Below are 14053 nucleotides of genomic sequence, written 5' to 3'. Positions count from 1 at the left end.
ACATAAAAATAAAGCCCTGTGTCCCCCCGATATAAAACGCAAAAATTAGTTGAATGAGACATATGAGAAAAATGTTACAGCCCTCTAAACCGGACATACAAAAAAAACCCAAAAAACAAAAATGTGTCTGGTTCTGGACCACAAATAGGCCCGGTACTGAAGTGGTTAACCATATTTATATATGACCAAATATTAGAAAAATTGCAATTCTGTAAAAACTGCAAATTAGTTTTGAAAAAACTAAAAATTAGAATTTTTACTGTATTGTATACAATATATATTTTTATATATGTATATGAAAAAAAACGACAAACATGGGTGCATATAACAGCTTATTTTATTGATCTCCAAGTACCTTTAAAAAAAAAAAATAATTACATGACATTATTTGTGGGGCTTTGTTCAGTGACAGGCGTGTTCAGAAAAGCTGCTGTGCTTTTGATACTTTTTTTTTTTCAATTTATTTTTCTTTTTTTTGCTAAAGACAATTTACATATTTACAAAGGAAACCTCTTTAGAAAAAGTGAAAAACATGAATAAAAAAATTCTTACATATCCCCTGGATAAAAAGCATTATGTTGAGTTTTCATTGAATAAGTACATTTAAAGGCACTCTGTGACAAACATCTCTATGTAAGTAGACGAAACGCGTTACACTCAGATACATGGATAGTCTAGATATTTCCCCCACAGACAGAGCACAAGTACCAATGACATTTTCATAAAAAATAAAAAAAATGAAAAAAAATCTGCGGCTAAAACATACTTTGGCTTTAGATCTGACTTATGGACTCTAATGTACAGATTACAACAAAGCTAAAGAGGTATGCTAAGAAAAAAAAAAGCCATACAGATTTCATTCATCACCTAAACTAATTTGTGGGAAATGTATTTAATTTTATTTTTTTAGGAGACCCTTCAAGAAAAAAAAGGGGAAATTTAAAAATTTTAAAAATTTGTTTTAATAGTCACAAAAATTTAAAAAACCAAAAACACGGTTTGGCAAATATATTGCTAAAAAATGGAAGGTACATTGATCCATAATCCATTAGATAAAAAAAATCTGATTCAAAAGAAAAAACAACTTTGACTTAATTTGGTAATAAAGTTGGCAGATGATATAAAAAATAAAAAAATAAAAAAATTAAAATTCCTAAGTTTATACTAAAAAGCAGCAATACTCCGCTTACCAATCCCCTGTCACTCTCTGTATTAGATTCCGGGCCTGCAGCGATGAAGCCCACTGACCACGGTAACCAATCGCTAGTCAGGCAAGTTGATCGACACGTGTTAGTATTAAAGATGAGCAAATGCCAATAAAATGATTTCAATGAAAATTTTTGAAAAATTTAATTTTTTCGTAATGGAAACATTTAGCTCGTACTGAATATAGCCCAAAAAAGAGAGAAAAAAAATTGCCCCAAGAAGGATAAAGATAATATAATATAAATTCTTACAAGACAAAAAAAAAAAAAAGTTATCCTCTAAAAAGTGAATTTTTTCTTCAGTTTTATGTACATGACCTCTGAAACACAGTGGAGGGATAATTTATATTGTAAAAATAATTCTACTCTATGAATGTGACTTTAACCCAAGAAAAATCTGCAACCTCCGATCCCAGATATAGAGCAGTGGCAATGTACAAAGAACATGCAATATATATTATACTATATATTAGAAAACATAATATACACAAAATAGTTTCAATTCACAACTGTATTTAATGAACAGAATTTTACATGAACCTTCTCTGAAAATAGTCTACATCTGTGGCGCTGGATACAAATAAGGCCGCGTTCAATAACTTGCAAAAAACGCTTAGGACAAATTCCATTTACATTAAAGCACCATTATTTTTATTTTTTTAATACTCTTGTATGGTCATAAGTAGCCCCTAAAATAGGGAGATCACATTTTATTTGTGGCGTTTAAGAACGAACAAGATTGAATTTACTGACACTTTCCTGTATTTAAAATATTTAAAAAATAAAATAAAATTACCATACGGAAATCAAAGTTTGGTACAATGTATTACAATGAACTGGCGGGCTTAAAGAGAAAATTAAAAAATTTTAATTCCAAAATTCATGAATTTAAAATTTTTCATTCCAAAATTCATGAATTTAAAATTTTCATTCCAAAATTCTTGAATTCTGCCGCTAAATGAGGACTGCCCTAAAAAAAAAAAACCTATGTGGCAAAGTGGCCTTTCTCTCAAAAAATAAATAATTTTTTTTTAAAACACTGCTAAATACAAACTCATGGTCCCGGGTTACAGTCCCAATTCAACACAATTCTACATTTTTAGCTTTCAATTTTTTAACCCCAGGGTACAGAAAAAAAAAAGCTTTTGGAAAAAAAAAAGTTTGAAAATGCATAATTGTATAATTTATTTGGCACAATCTTTTTTTAAAAATTTCAAACATAGTAAATTTCATTACAAATTTTTTGTAATATTATTAAAAATTCAAAGGAGAGGGCCAGTTTCCAGAAAGCAACACTGATAGAATAAAATACTGCAATTATTTTTTATATTGCTAACGTACAACGTTCTCCTATCACCACCATGATTATACAAAAATACACAGGCCAAAAAAACATGGAAAGCTAAAAAAAAATTTACTGCAATAAAATGTGGTCCAATGAATTCTAAACTAGATGTTCCGGCATCTGCAGCAAAAACTGGAAAACTTTAAAAGTGAAAAAAAATGATGGTATTAGGCTCAAGACCACTTCAGACCCTGGGGGGCAAGATCACAATAACCTGCCGGCCCCATAGACACATGATATGGGTAAGTCCTGTAGAGAGTAGTAATGGCAGCAATAGAAAGGTAGGATTTTAACATAAATAGATCATTTTAATAAAACAATTTCGGAATACAATGTTTCCATAGAGATAACTTACATTTATTTTCAAAAAGACCCCAAAAATAGGCATTATATATTAGGAAGGTTCTTTAAAATAGCCAGACATCATCATACATTTTATTATGTACCAACATTTCTTTCATCTCGGCTCTGAGTGTTGCAATCGTACTGAAAATAAATTCATTGTGACTGCAGAGCCCCCCACAAAAAAAAACCTACATTTAAAAAAAAAAAAAAAAAAAAAGTGGGGGGGCCAGTCGAAAATGGATTTGTAAAACAAAAAAAAATTATTAAAAAAAAGTGGGGGCAGACATTGAAATGACTGTTCCAGACGTTTAAAAAAAAAAAAATAATAATTGTCAAGTTTATTAGAATTCAATTGGTTGTTAAAAAAAAAAAAAAAAAATTAAAAAATTGAATTTGGGGACGAGTTTGGAAGTTGTAATATTTTATTTCAAATTGAGAGATTTTTGGAAATGAATGAGCTGACAAAAAAAAAATTGGGGTGGTTGAGAAATTAATTTTGGAATTTTAAAACTTGGAGGATGGATAAAAACAAATTTTGACGCTGTAAAAAAAAAATAAAAAAAAATAAAAAATGAAGGGATGGCTGGAAGTGAATGTTGAAACTGTAAAAAAAAAAAAAAAAGTAAACAGTCTTGTTGCGTTACTAATGACCTCACAAGATGACGGACGTTTGGTGACCTCAGCACCGCGGTCTGAATGTACATAAGAGCACTGTGACGTTGGAATCATCTTCCCGTTTATTTCAAGGTATCAAAAATATGCAGCTTTCATAAACAAGGTTCTATTACAACTGTACACGGCTACATTACACAAACTACTCTCACTCTCTCCAGAGAGGGCGCCACACGCTGGCGGTTACGTCTTGGATAGCACCTCGGCTTGTAGTCGGGAGACTCCTGTACAGTACTTATTTTTTTTAGAATTTTTGCAGGAACAAGTACCACCAAGTATGACAGCGGGGGGAACGCAAGTGAATTCACACTTTCCAGCATATATTATATCAGGGCTTCACTCCGCCCACTTTTCGGCACTTTTTTCTTTTCTGAAGTTCTAGTCAATTTTTTCCACTTTCCCAATTATTTTTTCTTCATAAATGGGTAAGATGGAATCATCATCCCGCACTTCCTCGAATACTACGCCACAGTCAAACTCATCACTTACTTTCTTGAAGTAATACCTAGAATTGGAGACAAAAGTGAAGAAAGTAAGAAAGGACTCTAACTCAGTTTATCCCAAAAAATTCCTAATTTCTGCGCTGTAAGGCCTGCCGCTCCATTGATAGTACTGCTTAACCTCAGAGTGTCCCCAGGGGGCATCACTTGATCTTTGGTGTGGCCTCCACCAATAAGATGCTCATAACGAATTCTATGAATAGGACACAACCTTCATCAGGAGGACCCACAAAACATCAAAATAACGCCTGATCCATGTAAGACTCCTATACCTGTAATTTCCTTTCTTCGTCAGCAGCTCCTTGAATTGTCCCAGCGTCACTACCCGACCTTTCACCATGGTCCTGTAGGGAATGGGTTCTCCACAGAAGTAATAAGCCACGACCACATTATCACCAGGTCCGGAGCTTCTCGCGTCTTTCTTCTGAGGCTTAAGCCTAGCATACAAACAAAGGAGTGAAAGGGTTAATTGGTGGCCAAAAATGCAAGTAAACTAGGAGCTAGACATGGCCTCCCACATTGTTATACATAGCGCTGTGTATGGGATTCCCCAGTTTACCCTTTAGATGAAGTGACCTGATGTCAGATACAGCAATCTCAGATAATGCGCCATCTGACCACTTTAACAAAAAGTAGATATTGGAAATTCATATACAACAAAACCATTGTTGGAGCGGAAAATGGTCGCAGCAGACTAAAGCAATGGAAACCAGATGAAAAAGTACCCTGAGGTCCATATCAGAGCCAAGTATATAAAAGGTTGCTGCTGGGCTTTACCCCCTTTGACACACAGTCCTGGTAATATTATGAAATGTGTTTTTTTGGGGGGGCCATTTCTGCACTCAAAAAAAGACAGATCTGAACATTACCTGAACATATCTGCTATGGCCTTGCCATCCACGCCGATTTGCCTGCCCAGGTCACAGCTAGTTAGGACCATCCCTGGGGCAGGTTCTTAAAGGAGTTTTATGGGCCTTGTATAAAAACACCCAGGACCCCCGACAGGCATCTGTTTGTAAAGGCTGCGACCTCTTCCCTGTGCCAATGACATCACATTCATCAATCACATGGTCTGTTTGCAGCTCAATCCTATTCAAGTGATTGGGGCTGAACAGCAATACCAAGCACAGCCACTATACAATGTACGGCGCTGTGCTTGGTTGTGCTGCAACCTCTCCAACCAGCTGATCTGCAGCGGTCCCAGGTGTCAAACCCCCAATGATACCATACTGGTGTTATATACAGGTCATAACACCCTAGCTGACAACTATGAACATGACTTGTTCCAGCTGTCGTACATACTATCCTCAGAAAAAAAACCGTAATGATGCGTGATGTCGCGGTCAAGCCACGTTTCGCCTTCTCAGCGGGGCTAATCTAACCTGGGGATGAATACGTTTGACGGGGCAGTTTTTAAGGATGTTCTGCCTGACAACCGGTCTCTGGTTGTTGGGAACTGTGCCGCTGGCAACCGTCCTGCATCAGTGCCCCCTGGTCAGGGCTGAGCTGGCACGGAGTGGAGAACGGGGGCGGGGGTCACCACTGACGCCACGCTTTGCTCCACGCTTCCGTTAATTTTCCACTTTAATCCAACAATGAGATGGGAAATGTTCTGATGGGGGTGAATCACTCAGTTACAGTAATAAAGCAGAAATCGGAACGTTTCGGAACGCACAGTACGCCTTGCGAGGCTGGAATGTTCCATTATTTGCTATTGTTTCTGCACTGTTGCTTGGCGACCGCACTCCGCTGGCTGCAGAGGTGATGGGGCCGGGCACCCTGCGGCCCTGTATTTAGATTACTGCTCGGGCATGATATCTGTATATACAGGGAGGAAATAGAAGAGAGGAGGACGCAACGCGTGCAGTGGATCCCTGTGGTGTGAGGAGCGTCAACGTGTTCTTAAAGGCCCTTACTTTCCAATACGTGATCAGTCGAAAATTAACCCCTGCGCTCGTACTCTCTGCTAAATACCACAAACAGCGCCATAGATTGTATAGTGGCTGTGCCTGGTATTGCAGCTCCATTCCAATTCACTTGAAAAGGACTGAGCTGCTGCTGTATTACATGACGTCATCGACACGGGACGGAGGCCGCCTGTCAGATCTTGAATCGATTAATAAGTCTGAAAAATCCTTCAAAGGGAAGGGCTGTTCCTTTAAGCTGGTCTGTCATTGGCTGCAACCATAACCCCTTTCTTTAGGGGAGACCAATGGGCAAGAAATACTGGCGCCCTCTATATTCAGGATGTGAGAACCGCACAGCAGTACAGGCAGAGGTATAACTCCCATCATTACCCTCCTACTATATACTAAGTGCACAGGACACAACTACATATCCTATTAATACACACTGAGGAGGCAGGACGGGGGAGGGGGTGACAAGTAATCGATAGGAAGACGCACATATAGGGGGCGCTACGTGAGGATGGGATTTAACCACTAGACAAAATGACACATGAAAAGAAGAGGGGCACATACTGTGACTCTGAGAGGTCCATGTCGGAGACCGCTGGTACCACATTCAGCAGTGGGATATACGGTGGCCTGACAGAAGAGCGCCCCCGTTGGATAACCTCTTGAACATACCTAGAGAACAACCCTCATAGATTAGAATATGTCCTTCTACGCATTGGAGATCTCCAACCTGCCGCAAGACAACAACCCTCAGCATGCACTAGGCGGAGAGCCAGACGGCACGGACACAACCAGCTCTGCTACATCCTCACAAATACAAATCACATCAAGGTAAAAACGGGCACCAATAATACTGCTGCAACGTAGGGGCAATATTTTACCTACTTAACCCTTTAATCAACAGCACAATACACTGGACATAAGAAGCACGTTTGCAGCATGCCCCAAAGTGCGTGCCTCAGGAGGCTACAGAAAACACAACCTCGGGATCGAGGGTCTCCAGTACATGTTACCTATACAACCTGGGGTCACTGACCCCTATAAACACACGCTGCCATCTACAGGCCAAACATCAAGACAATATAAATAATATACAAAGACAAAGCTCCCTGTACTGTGCAATACCTGAGAACTTCTCTAATATCTCACTTATAGGACGAGCGGACTGCTTATAATGCAATGTATGAGGTTTACAGGCCCAAAGCCTGAGGCTGCACTACTATGTCCTTTCCCAATAGGTACAGTGTTATCATGCATCTACCTCTTACCTGGCTTATGAGGCAGGAGGTGCTGCGGTTTGCTGAAGGAGTTTTTAGGACTCTGGGTCTGAACTGTGACACCCCCACCGATCTGAGCTGAAGAGCACCCCCCCCCTTGTTGTTTACCATGCACAGCGCCATACATCTAGTAGTGGCTGTGCGTGGTATTGCAGTTCTCCTCAGTTCATTCCTATTCAAGTGATTGGCCCTGCGCTACAATATGGGGCATGGCTGCTGCAGAATGAACGGGGAAACAAAGAAGCAGATGCTGCCATCCAATGGGTAGAGGTGCCAGGGGTTGGACCCCCACCATGACCCATCCTAAGGACAGCTCATCCATACTGAAGTCCCAGAAACCCCCGCTAAGAGAACCGATATAGGGCAAATACTGAAGAATAAAACATAAAAAAACCCCATCAAAGCAACTATCATGAGGAGTGTACTATACCCTGGATAGGTGTCATTGATGAGGGGAATGTATGTGCAGTTATTGATGTATTCACACATTTACAGGAGGAACAACAGAGGAATTCCACAACAAAAACACGTCCAGAGATCTGTCCTATCTGGCTTAGGGGCCATCCGATATCAGAAAACTAATTTCACTACAGTATTGGGATGTTCTGGATTCATTTGGGATGGGGGGGGGGGCATCAAACTCATTAAAGGGGTATTCTACGGCTATAATACTGATTTCAGTGGCCTCTCCACTCCCCATCAAGCAGTGCTGTACATTCTACAGTGGTAGTGCTTGGTACTGCAGCTCAGTCCCATTCAAATGAACAGCGACCAATGGACACCGGCCTGAGAAGAGGAAGTGGAGCTCAATATAGTCAGGGCTAACCCCGCCATTTAGTATGGAGAACAGCTACAACGAGCATCTGAATGGACAGTGCACTCGTGTAATCCTCCATTTCACCTGCGGGGGCACTGCAGAAAACTAGACACCTTCTGCCCCGTCCCTCCATTAGATCACAGCAGATAGTTGGTGACCCCAGTAGCAGTACACCCTGTGATTATCTTATCAAGATGGCATCTTAACAAAAAGGGATGGCCCAAAGTGAACACCCCTTAAATGTTTCCTTAGCTTCCTACCAGCGATACAAGACCAGCGATGACATCACCTTTACAGAACATGCGGGATGTGACATGTAGGACACAGCAATAGTCGCTGGATACCTTTGCTTGACTTGCGCTTTTCCAGCTTTTCTCTCCTCCTCTTCCAGCCGCCGGCGCGCCTCTTCCAGCTGCGTCAGTGGATTGGGGGCAGGATTGGGCGGCATGGTGGGGTCTTGGACAAAGGGGTGAGAGGGCTGCACCACGTTGCGTAGCTGAGCGCTGACCCAGGGATGGACTGCACCCGGCCGTTCTATGGAGAGTGGTCTAGGCACATCATGAGCGGACTGCTTCTTGGCACCCGATGAGCTGCGGGCAGAATTGGTACATCACAAAGGTCAAAATCTAAGAAAACCCGTCACCTCAAGGCTTCCTATGGATACACGGTTATGCTATGAAATCTGCATCCTAGGCCTATCCTTTATGTGACACCCACAGATGAGTGGGCTGAAGAGGATGCAGTGTCTGTTGTTGACAGTGCCAAGCACAGTGCCGTACATTGTTCAGTGATCATGCTTGTTATTGCAGCTCAGTCCATTCTCTTGAATGGGACTGAGCTGGTGCTGTACCACGTTACCAATGAATGTGACATCATTAGCGCAAGGGCTTGTGAGCACTGCATCCTCTTTAGGTGCCATAGATGTTGGACCCCCACCGATCACATACTGATGACCTACCCTATAGATAGGTGCAAGTCCTAGACAACCCCTTTAACTTCTAAGTAACCAAGTCCGCCCCGTGGTTGAAGCACTACATACATGGATGTGGGAACACCATTGTCTAATATTCTGTCACGTAAAGCAGATAGGTGCCTTTAAGACAAGACGTTGAGCCTGTGCACGAGTGGACGTGTCACTGACCTATGGACGGTTTTCTTGTGTCTGCTGATCTCCTTCTCGCCTTCTATGATCCACTGCATTATCTTCTGGTGTCTCTCGGCGTCCTCGGGAACCGGAGGCGCCTCGTAGTTGGCACTTTCAAGCTTCCCAGAATCCACTTTCTTCGCGTTCCTCTTGGCCAGCATGCTGACTTTGCCACTGGAAGAAAGGAGAGGATGGGATGTAAGGAACTGGGAAAAGCAAAAAGCTGCAAATCCTAAGACGGCCTCAATGGATACAGATCATCTAATGGTCAGTGCACCGGTCTGAGAAACCTTTATGTTGTATACTCTAGTCACACCTAGAGCTGCATTTACAAGGGAAGGATTGAAATTAAACTACATAGGAGCCAAGGAACTAAACTTTCCTTAGGCCTCATACATATGACCGAGTGTGCAGGTCGACATTCTTCTGATGTATGGGGGTGGGGGGTGTTCCGATGCTTCAGGTGGTCCTGTCCTGTCCCTTGACTATGAAATGTAAACCTCCACCACAGAAGACCCCCGGCTAACATTGAGTGCATTCTGCTATGGAATCAGTCCCCCCCTCCCTTGGCGTGCACACTCGGCCTTTGATATTAAGTGATCACTTGTACATACCTGTGGCCCAAAGAATCCATAGGATTGGGGGCCATTCCCATGCTGTCTGCATAATTGCGGGATTTGGTTGCATAGTTATGAGGGTCACCGTTCCATGAAAAGTTGCTTTGCACCCTTTGCGTGGCCTCGGCCTCTATCTGCTCCTTCGGCTTCACCCCGCTGTGATGGTGAACGTGGTGATAGACGTGCTTGTGGTGATACATGTTGGGCGCTTCCAGTTTGGAGCTGGATTTGGCTGAGTGCTTGCCGTGCCCAAGTTGCATTGTTCCCACAGACACCGGGAGGCCTTTGCTCAAGTGACCGTCTGGTGAGCGTGGCTTTGGGGAATGGCGTCCAGTGCCCGGAGATTGGCAACCTGGGGTTTTCATGACACGTTGCACATGTTCGTCAAGGATGGATTCTGGATTTTCCTCGTGGGCGTCTCTGATCTGCATCCCGACACAACCCATTTCGGAATATCGAGAACCGAAATGATGCAAAGGCTGGCTTGAAGGCAATTTGTGGCTAACCATTGAAGGTGCAGAGGAGATGTCCGCATCGTCCCCTTCTTCTTCCTGTGGCAAAAATGATTTTAAAAAAATTAGTACTTGTAATCAGAGGGGGTGGGGTGTCAGATTAAGTGAATACAAAGCACAGCGCCATATCTTGTATTGTGGCTGTGCTTGGTATCACATCCATTTGAATGGGACTGAGCTACTGCTGTACCATGTGACCAATGAATATGACATCATCGGCACAGAGAAGAGCTCAGTAATCATTAGCGCCTTGGCCTCTCCCTTAGGATAGGTCATTAATGTGGGATCACTGAGACCACCGCCGATCAGCTGCTGCGGCCTCTTTCCTGCTCCAGTGACATCCAGTTCAGTCACATGGTACAGCACCAGCTCAGTCCCATTCATATAAATGGGGCTGAGCTGCAATCCCAAGCGCAACCAGTGAACAACGTACGGCGCAGTTCTTGGCATTCAGTGAACAGGCCACAGCGCTCTCCCGACTGCTGTGGCCTCTTCAACCTTGTGATCTATGGAGGCCCTGGGTTATATTATAAAACGATTAACCTTTATTACTCCATAAATTATGCAAAAAAAACAAACAAGGAAACCTCTTTTTTACCCTCAAAACCATAGTATGGAAACTGCTAAATACAACTTAGCCACTAGGTGGCACCACAGGTTTGCACTTTCAGAGGTTTTGTGCCCGTTGACCTTGTTGAGTGGGCACCTTTCATTCTCTCTCAAGGTGGGGGCACAAAACAACGCTTATAGGTCTGACCGGCGAGTGCGGATTAGAGATTGCATAATGTATGTAGCAACGGTGGCGCCTTCTGTGCCAGGTAAATAATCTATGAGCTGCAGTGTAAAGGCCAAGCTATCCAGCTGGGAGGGAAAAAAGCGGGGCCGTGTTCATACCACATTCAGATATGTGGATACATCAGGTGCAGGACACTCACAGCTCTCACACGTTTCAGTCGCTCCTCCAACTTCTGTTCCGCCTCGCGGTCTCTCAGGACTCCTTCCAGGCGACTGATGAGCTCAGCAGCAAATTTTTCAGGATCGACGTGAATATCCTTTGGCATGTGATATGTACGCTGGGGAGACAATAAAGGGGTTCAGTGAATGGTTCTGCAACGACTGCAATCAGGGCTTACCTCACAACATGGCTCAGGAGAAAAGACAACTATGTATATAATAGTGCGGGGAGCAGAGAATACACATCACACAAGGTATAAGCCTAAAGCTCAATGCACGGCCAGGAATCTCTGTACAAAAGGAGCATTAAAGGGGTTCTAGGACTTAGATATTGTGTTTGGTAGGACCCAGGACTCCAAACACCCAGGACTCCAAACGCTGTACCGCGCTGTACATATAATAGGAGCGCTGTACGTATAATCGGAGCGCTGTACGTATAGTAGGAGCGCCGTACATATAATAGGAGCGCTGTACGTATAGTACGAGCACCGTACATATAATAGGAGCGCTGTACGTATAGTAGGAGGGCTGTACATATAGTAGGAGGGCTGAACATATAGTAGAAGCGCTGTACATATAGTAGGAGGGCTGTACGTATAGTAGGAGGGCTGTACATATAGTAGGAACGCTGTACGTATAGTAGGAGGGCTGTACCTATAGTAGGAGGGCTGTACGTATAGTAGGAGCGCTGTACATATAATAGGAGCGCTGTACGTATAGTAGAAGCGCTGTACATATAGTAGGAGGGCTGTACATATAGTAAGAGCGCTGTACGTATAGTAGGAGGGCTGTACATATAGTAGGAGGGCTGTACCTATAGTAGGAGGGCTGTACCTATAGTAGGAGCGCTGTACGTATAATAGGAGCGCTGTACGTATAATAGGAGCGCTGTACGTATAATAGGAGCGCTGTACGTATAATAGGAGCGCTGTACATATAGTAGGAGCGCTGTACGTATAGTAGGAGGGCTGTACATATAGTAGGAGGGCTGTACGTATAGTAGGAGGGCTGTACGTATAGTAGGAGGGCTGTACATATAGTAGGAGGGCTGTACGTATAGTAGGAGGGCTGTACATATAGTAGGAGGGCTGTACATATAGTAGGAGGGCTGTACATATAGTAGGAGGGCTGTACGTATAGTAGGAGGGCTGTACATATAGTAGGAGGGCTGTACATATAGTAGGAGGGCTGTACATACAGTAGGAGGGCTGTACATACAGTAGGAGCGCTGTACATACAGTAGGAGGGCTGTACGTATAGTAGGAGGGCTGTACATATAGTAGGATGGTTGTACATATAGTAGGAGGGCTGTACGTATAGTAGGAGGGCTGTACGTATAGTAGGAGGGCTGTACGTATAGTAGGAGGGCTGTACATATAGTAGGAGGGCTGTACATATAGTAGGAGGGCTGTACATATAGTAGGAGGGCTGTACATATAGTAGGAGGGCTGTACATATAGTTGGAGCGCTGTACATATAGTAGGAGGGCTGCACATATAGTAGGAGCGCTGTACATATAGTAGGAGGGCTGTACATATAGTAGGAGGGCTGCACGTATAGTAGGAGGGCTGCACGTATAGTAGGAGGGCTGCACGTATAGTAGGAGGGCTGTACGTATAGTAGGAGGGCTGTACGTATAGTAGGAGGGCTGTACGTATAGTAGGAGGGCTGTACGTATAGTAGGAGGGCTGTACATATAGTAGGAGGGCTGTACATATAGTAGGAGGGCTGTACATATAGTAGGAGGGCTGTACATATAGTAGGAGGGCTGCACATATAGTAGGAGCGCTGTACATATAGTAGGAGGGCTGTACATATAGTAGGAGGGCTGTACATATAGTTGGAGCGCTGTACATATAGTAGGAGGGCTGCACATATAGTAGGAGCGCTGTACATATAGTAGGAGGGCTGCACATATAGTAGGAGGGCTGTACGTATAGTAGGAGGGCTGTACATACAGTAGGAGCGCTGTGCTCGGTATATATAGGTTAAATGAAGTAAATGACACCCCGAGACCTCCTCAGACTCCGGAGCTAATTATGCCAAATAAACAGAGTGGATTTCTGGGATATCCCACAGAAGTTTCCAGCGTGTTCTCACAGCGGTGGATTAATCCCCAGGAACGGCTGTATGCGCGGTCATAGCCCTTCATAAACACGTTCCCATATATCACTCGGTGATGGGGTCCTATTTACATGGCTTTAATCAGGGGAACGGCGGCAGAGACTGTCACAGTCAATTACCGGAGCCGACCATTTTTATTTTGATGACGCCCTCTGCTGGAAACGCAGGCTAATGAATTAACATGGCAAATGTGAGAGTATAAGGGAAGGATTCATCTGCCGTCAAGGACATACAATGTGGAATAAATAGGGGGGGGGGGCCTGACTGCGGCGACCGGGAAAACTTTATCAACAGGCGCAACCAGAAACGGTAGGAAAGTTTCCTATAGCGGAAGTCGGCAACAAGCAAAACTTACCAAAGTAAGACTGGACACTGATGGGTTAATCCCATCAGCCATGGATGTCGTTATTTCAACAGCCCCCAATTAACCCTTTCCATGCCAAAGAGACGCATCTCCTACCTCCTATCAGAAAAGCACTTTACTAGCCATGGATGTTGGCCGGACTTGGTATAGCAGTGTATATACATTATGGTGAGCGGACTTGGTATAGCAGTGTATATACATTATGGTGAGCGGACTTGGTATAGCAGTGTATATACATTATGGTGGCCGGACTTGGTATAG

At 43.3% G+C, this 14053-nt stretch overlaps 1 protein-coding gene across 3 annotated transcripts in view; it reads right to left on the bottom strand.

Moving 5' to 3' along the window:
* Window positions 1–3338: 3338 nt before the first annotated feature.
* The window catches only part of AXIN1 (axin 1), a 29813-nt gene continuing 19098 nt past the window's right edge, over window positions 3339–14053 (bottom strand). The window contains exons 5-12 of one of the 3 annotated variants that reach the window (XR_012717390.1): window positions 11286–11423; window positions 9836–10389; window positions 9219–9395; window positions 8422–8667; window positions 6548–6655; window positions 4340–4504; window positions 3499–4072; window positions 3339–3353 (exon numbers count right to left, since the gene is read on the bottom strand). Coding sequence is in view for 2 of the 3 variants with exons in the window: in XM_075285901.1 (XP_075142002.1) it covers window positions 3946–4072; window positions 4340–4504; window positions 6548–6655; window positions 8422–8667; window positions 9219–9395; window positions 9836–10389; window positions 11286–11423 (1515 nt within the window). In the remaining variant the exon portion in view is untranslated. Of the gene's footprint in view, window positions 3354–3446; window positions 4073–4339; window positions 4505–6547; window positions 6656–8421; window positions 8668–9218; window positions 9396–9835; window positions 10390–11285; window positions 11424–14053 lie in introns of those variants that run through there. The other 2 variants (XM_075285901.1, XM_075285902.1) reach the window with 2 other exon arrangements.

This window comes from Leptodactylus fuscus, chromosome 8, assembly GCF_031893055.1.
Source record: "Leptodactylus fuscus isolate aLepFus1 chromosome 8, aLepFus1.hap2, whole genome shotgun sequence".
Lineage (NCBI taxonomy): Eukaryota > Metazoa > Chordata > Amphibia > Anura > Leptodactylidae > Leptodactylus > Leptodactylus fuscus.
Note: the sequence above shows the minus strand (reverse complement) of the source record. Positions and strands in the feature narration are given on the sequence as shown.